This window comes from Hemitrygon akajei, chromosome 4, assembly GCF_048418815.1.
Source record: "Hemitrygon akajei chromosome 4, sHemAka1.3, whole genome shotgun sequence".
Lineage (NCBI taxonomy): Eukaryota > Metazoa > Chordata > Chondrichthyes > Myliobatiformes > Dasyatidae > Hemitrygon > Hemitrygon akajei.
The window spans coordinates 103,009,823-103,016,139 of NC_133127.1; the positions used below are offsets into that span (position 1 = coordinate 103,009,823).

Below are 6,317 nucleotides of genomic sequence, written 5' to 3' on the forward strand. Positions count from 1 at the left end.
AATAGCCTTTTTGGCTACTGCTAATGCAATTTTTATTAACTCTTTCTGATATTTGTTCAATTTGGGTTTCGGTTTTATCCCTTCAATATCACCTAGTAAGAATAATATTGGATTGTGTGGAAGCTGTGTTCCAATAATTTGTTCCAGCAAAACTCTTAAATTTGTCCAAAAAGGTTGAATTTTAAAACAAGACCAAGTAGAGTGTAAAAAAGTACCGATTTCTTGATTACATCGAAAACATTGATCAGATAACTTTGAGTTTAATCTATTTATTTTTTGTGGTGTAATATATAATTGATGTAAAAAGTTATATTGTACTAATCATTGTCGAATATTTATTGTATTTGTCATACTGTCAAGACATAATCTTGACCAACTTGTTTCATCAATTTTAATATACAAATCAGTTTCCCATTTTTGTCTTGACTTATGAATTCCTTGCTTAATTGACTGTTTTTGAATCAAATTATACATACCAGAAATACATTTATTAATTTTTCCTTTATGAATTAAAGTTTCTATTTCATTAGGTTTCGGCAATAACATTGTTTGACCCAGTTTATCTCTGAAATAAGCCCTTAATTGGAAATAACAGAAAAGAGTGTTACTTGATATTTTATATTTATTCTTTAATTGGTCAAATGACATTAATATACCTCCTTCAAAACAGTCTCCTATATATCTAATCCCTTTGTGAAACCAGTTACATAAAAGTTGCTTATCCATTGTAAATGGAATAAGTTTATTTTGAATTAAAGGTCTCTTTGCTAATAAAGACCTATATAGACCTATTTCTTTGTTGAACACGGACTATAAAATAATAGCAAAGATTTTATCTAATAGATTATCTAAATACTTACCAAAATTAATACATATGGACCAAACAGGATTTATTAAAAATAGGCAATCGGCAGATAATGTAACTCGGTTACTTAGCATAATTCATTTGACACAAAAGAGGGAAGAAATGAGTGTGGCAGTTGCTTTAGATGCAGAAAAAGCATTTGATAGATTGGAATGGGATTTTTTATTTAAGGTATTGGAAAAATATGGATTAGGAGTATCTTTTATAAAATGGATTAAAACCTTAAATACTAACCCCAAAGCTAAAGTGGTGACAAATGGCCAAATTTCAACATCATTTCAGTTAACAAGGTCAACTAGACAAGGTTGTCCATTATCACCTGCTTTATTTGTGTTGGCGATAGAACCATTAGCTGAATTAATTCGAACTGACTCAGATATTATGGGTTTCAGAGTTAATCAGGAGGAATATAAGATTAATTTATTTGCTGATGATGTTCTCATTTATCTAACTAACCCATTGCATTTGTTGCATAAATCATCTTCTAGATTGGAAGAATATGGGAAAATATCAGGGTACAAAATAAATTGGGATAAAAGTGAAATTTTACCCCTTACTAAAGGAGATTATAGTCAATGTCGATTAATAACTCAATTTAGATGGCCGATAAATGGTATAAAGTATTCAGGTATAAGAGTTGATAATGATATAAAGAATTTATATAAACTAAATTATTTGCCATTATTGAAAAAAATTCAAGAGGATCTTGATAAGTGGATGATGTTACCAATAACATTAATAGGTACAGTCAATGCTGTAAAGATGAATATATTCCCTAGATTACAATATTTATTCCAAACACTACCAATACAATTACCGCAGAAGTTTTTTCAAGAGTTAAATAAATGTGTGAGGAAATTCCTTTGGAAAGGTAAGATGTCAAGAATATCGTTGGAAAAATTGACATGGAAATTTGACCTAGGAGGGTTACAATTACCAAATTTTAAGAATTATTACAAAGCAAATCAACTTAGATTTATTGCATCTTTTTTTGATGAAGATAAACCGGCATGGATTAGAATAGAATTAGATAAAATAGGAGAAAATATACCAGAAGATTTTATATATAAATGGGAATCTAAATGGATACGGGAAAAGAAAGAATCTCCTATACTAAAACATTTGATTGATTTATGGGATAAATGTTGATGATGAGATAAAGATAATTTTTTAAATAATTTTTTTCCTTCTGTAACCTATTTGAAAATTCAATAAAAAATTTTTAATAAAAAAATAGAAAACTTTCCTGAACACATTTTACAAACTCTAACCCGTCTAGACCTTTAACAGTATGGGAGTCCCAATCAATATGCGAAAAATTAAAATCCCCTACTATCACAACTTTATTTCCTGCAATTGTCTGCTATCTCTCTGCAGATTTGCTCCTCCAATTCTCGCTGACTATTGGGTGGTCTATAATACAACCCCATTAATGTGCTCATACCTTTCCTGTTTCTCAGCTCCACCCATATGGCCTCGGTAGACAAGCCCTCTAATCTGTCCTGCCTGAGCACTACTATAACATTTTCCTTGACTAACAATGCTACCCCCCCCCCCCCCCACTCTCTGCCTCTATCACGTCTGAAACGTCGGAACACCGGAACATTAAGCTGCCAGTCCTGCCCCTCCTGTAGCCAAGTTTCACTAATGGCTACAATGTCATAATTCCACGTATCAATCCACGCCCTCAGCTCATCAGCCTTCCTCACAATACTCCTCACATTGGAAGAGACACACCTCAGAAGATTATTACCACTACACACAACCCTTCTATTTGTGACTTTGCATGAACCTATAACATCATTTATTTTCACCCCCCCCCCCCCCACTCCACTATCTACTCTGGCCCTCTGGTTCCCATCCCCCTGCAAATCTAGTTTAAACCCCTAATAAGATAAAATCTTATGGCATTGCAGGAAAGATACTGGGCATGGACAGAGGAATACCTGACAGGCAGAAGGCAGCAAGTGGGAATAAAGGGGCCTTTTCTGGTTGGCTGCCAGTGACTAGTGGTGTTCCTCAGGGGTCAGTATTGGGAATGCTACTTGTTTGTCAATGATTTGGATAATGGAATTGATGGCTTTGTGGCAAAGTTTGCAGATTATACAAAGATAGATGGAGGGGTAGATAGCGCAGAGGAAGCAATGTGATTGCAGCAGGACTTAGAAAAATTGGAAGAGTGGACAAAAAAGTGGCAGATGCAATACAGTGTTGGGAAATATATGATAATGCATTTTGGTAAAAGGAACAAAAGTGCAGACTATTATCTGAATTTGGAAAAAATTCAAACATCAGAGATGCAAATAGGCTTAGGAGTCCTCGAACAAGACTCCCAGAAGGTGCATTTACAGGTTGAATCTGTGGTAAAGAAGCATTCTGTAGAATGCTCTGCACAAACTGTGGTTCAGGCCATGACCACAGGTATAGTTAAAGCGAAAACTGATTGTTTCTTAATTGGTCAGGGCATCAAAGGTTATGGCAAGAAGGCAGGTGTATGGGGTTGAGTGGGATCCACAATCAACCATGATAGATTAGTGGCACAGACTTGATGGGCGGAATGACCTAATTCTGCTCCTATGTCTTATGGTCTAAGCCAATTTTGATCTAACCAACTCCACCTAGATCCAATGTGATCTAACATATCAGAGCAGCCTACTATGCAGGACCTTGCCAAAAGCCTTGCTGAAGTCCATTAGTTACCATCTTCTGCCTTTTCCTTATAAATCCTCTTGGTCAACTACTTCAAAAAAGTGTAATTAAATTCATGACATGATTTTTCATGCACTGAGCCATGCTGACTCTCCTAGTCAATCCTCACCTTTCCAAATCTAGATAGATCCTGCCTCTCAAAATCCATAGGAAATTTACCGTCTACCAATGTTAAGACTCACTGGCCTGTAGCTCCCTGGCTTGTCCTTGTAGCCCTTTTCAAATAAAGGCACATTAGTCACCTTCCAGTCTTTCAGTACCACAACAGTAACTAAGGTGAGGAACTGGAAGAATGTGTCAAGACACTAGCCATTTCTTCCTTTGCTGCTCCCTGCAATATCTAAGGCTACACTTAGAGCTATGTCCCAAGGACTTTACATGCCTCAAAACTCAAATTTTGTACTTTTAAAATGTTTCAGGATATCAGCATTCTCTGCCCTGAATACCCCAACTTCCATACCTCTCCACTGCAAATACATACAAGTAGCATTCATTTAAGAACTGTGGCTCCACACTTAGGTGACTACACTTTCCTAGTAACCCGTTTGCTCTTAATATAAAAACGTTTCTTTAGGATTCTCCTTTACCTTATCTGTCAAGGATACCTTATGTCCCCCTTTCTCCTTAAAATTAGTTCCAAACCCCTTATACTCCACAAGGTACTTGCTTGATCCCAGATACCTGACTCATGCCTCCTTTTTCCTGAGCTACGCCTCAATACAGTCACTGGTCTCAAAGTGCAGTTGGACTTACACTTCAGTCACTTGCCTTTACTGAGTTCTCCCGACGTTCAGTGTTGTCTACATTCTGGTAGAGCCATCTACATAATGCTTGAAACAATTTTCCTGAACACATTTAACAAAGGTAGGGAGCTTTTGCCGCTAACACTAGTTAAATGGTGTATTGCTTTTTTGTTATATATAACGTTACACAAGGTAACAATTAAAGCGGCACAAGGATCTGCAAAATTGACTGAAATTTGAGTGAACTGACATGTACAGTCGTGATTTTCGGGGTAAGCACTGTGTTTTTGAACGGCATTAAACGAAGCGTGTACTGCAAGGCCGTAAAGGATTGTCGCCGTCTCCTCACCCGAGGTCGCAGTGTCTCCCCAGAAGCCGGACGCGCAGCCTATCCGCACAGCCCCCGGCCTGGTTGCTAAGTGCCGGCTCCCCACACGGTGCGACCTCGGGCCGCGCAGGCGGGACCAGGCTCCGGCCTGGGGCCACCGCAGGTACTTCAGTCCGCGCCAGCAGCTCCATTTCTTCATCATCCTCACGTCTTCAGCACAAGTGTACTCGCACTCAAATAATCAACTTTAACCAAGTTGCTCCTCGCTGAACTTCAGAAGAAATGAATACGTAATTACAACAAGGCGGTTTCTCCGTACCACAGCAATGCTATTTTACAAACGATAGATGGCAGTCGCAAACTGCCCCAGCCAATTGCCAAAATACAGCTGTTCCCTTGACCTCAGTTCAATTACTTCCGCATAATGGCGGGGGGAAATGGTTTGCGGGTCTTTAGTTCAGACGAATTTTCTCCAGAAACTGCCGATGAAAACTGGGGCTTAAATATCAATTTGATTGAAATAATATCACGAAAATTAACGAAGGATGGTGCCAGGGCTTGACTGGAGTTATGGAGAGAACGAGAGAAGGTTTTATAGAGGTATAACTAGCATTATATACAAGCAGGCCGTTACCACTTGGGCTGCGTGAGACTAGAGCTAGAGGTTAAGGGGCAAAGGTGATATATTTAAGGGGGGCCACAGGGGAAACTTCTTCACTCAAAGGGTGGGACAGGCTGCCAACGGAAAGTGAATGCCGTTTTGATTAAGAAAACTGGATAAACACGTGGATAGGAGGGGTATGGAGGTGCAGGCCGATGAAACTAGGCAGAATAATAGTTTGGCACTATTATGGTACAAATGGCCTTTTTCTACGACTCTAAATGCTTGTAATTTCTAACATTAGCCTCACAATGTATTGAATCTGCCATCAGCCTTTTTAGTTAAAATCTTTCAGGTACTTAAATAGTTCAGGCGTAGAGTATGTCCAAGGACTCAGCCTTAAGCCTATTGGATCAGACAGTTCGGATGTTTGTCAGCAAGGCTGTTGTAAGTACAATCACTAAATGAAACTAAAGTTCTGGAGATTGAAGGCCAGATCAGAACCTTTGACAATGTGAAGCTCTGTCTGCAACAGTAGGGGTCACCTTTGCTTCTTCAGTGGTCCCACTGCGTCAAGAATGACTTGCCTCCATTCCATTTCAGCCAGTTCTGAGCTGACTGATAAGTGATTTCAGAAATTTCTGTAGGCATTACATGACAGGGATGGCAGACAGTGAGGAGCTCTGATTTTGCTGTTTATGCTGGGGTTTTGAGTACTCCCTGGTTATTGGCTCTGGAAAGAAGACTGCTGTTGTCTACCTTATCTCTGCCTTAATCATTTCTGTAAGGTCAACACTCACTCTCCTACATTCCAGGAATAAAAAACCTAGTCTATCCCTCTAGTCCTGGCAACATCCTCGTAACTCTTTTCTGCACTCTACAGTGCAGGACTATGTCCTTCCTGTAACAGAGTGATCAAATCGTACTGAAGAAGGTATAGTACCAAATGTAATTTCAGTAAGGCATTTGATATGGTTTCCCATGATGGCCTCATTCAAAAAGTCAGGAGGCATGGAAACCTGGCTGTGTGAATACAGAATTAGCTTGCCCATAGAAGGCAGAGAGTGGTAG

The 6,317-nt window shown here is 38.8% G+C and overlaps 1 protein-coding gene across 4 annotated transcripts in view; it reads right to left on the reverse strand.

Annotated features, from left to right (window-relative positions):
- Positions 1–4,996, reverse strand: part of lratb.1 (lecithin retinol acyltransferase b, tandem duplicate 1) — a 234,407-nt gene extending 229,411 nt beyond the window's left edge. For 2 of the 4 annotated variants that reach the window (XR_012098671.1, XM_073043140.1), the window contains exon 1: positions 4,667–4,996. Coding sequence is in view for 3 of the 4 variants with exons in the window: in XM_073043140.1 (XP_072899241.1) it covers positions 4,667–4,847 (181 nt within the window). In the remaining variant the exon portion in view is untranslated. The remainder of the gene's footprint in view (positions 1–4,666) is intronic. The other 2 variants (XM_073043138.1, XM_073043137.1) reach the window with 1 other exon arrangement.
- Positions 4,997–6,317: the final 1,321 nt, after the last annotated feature.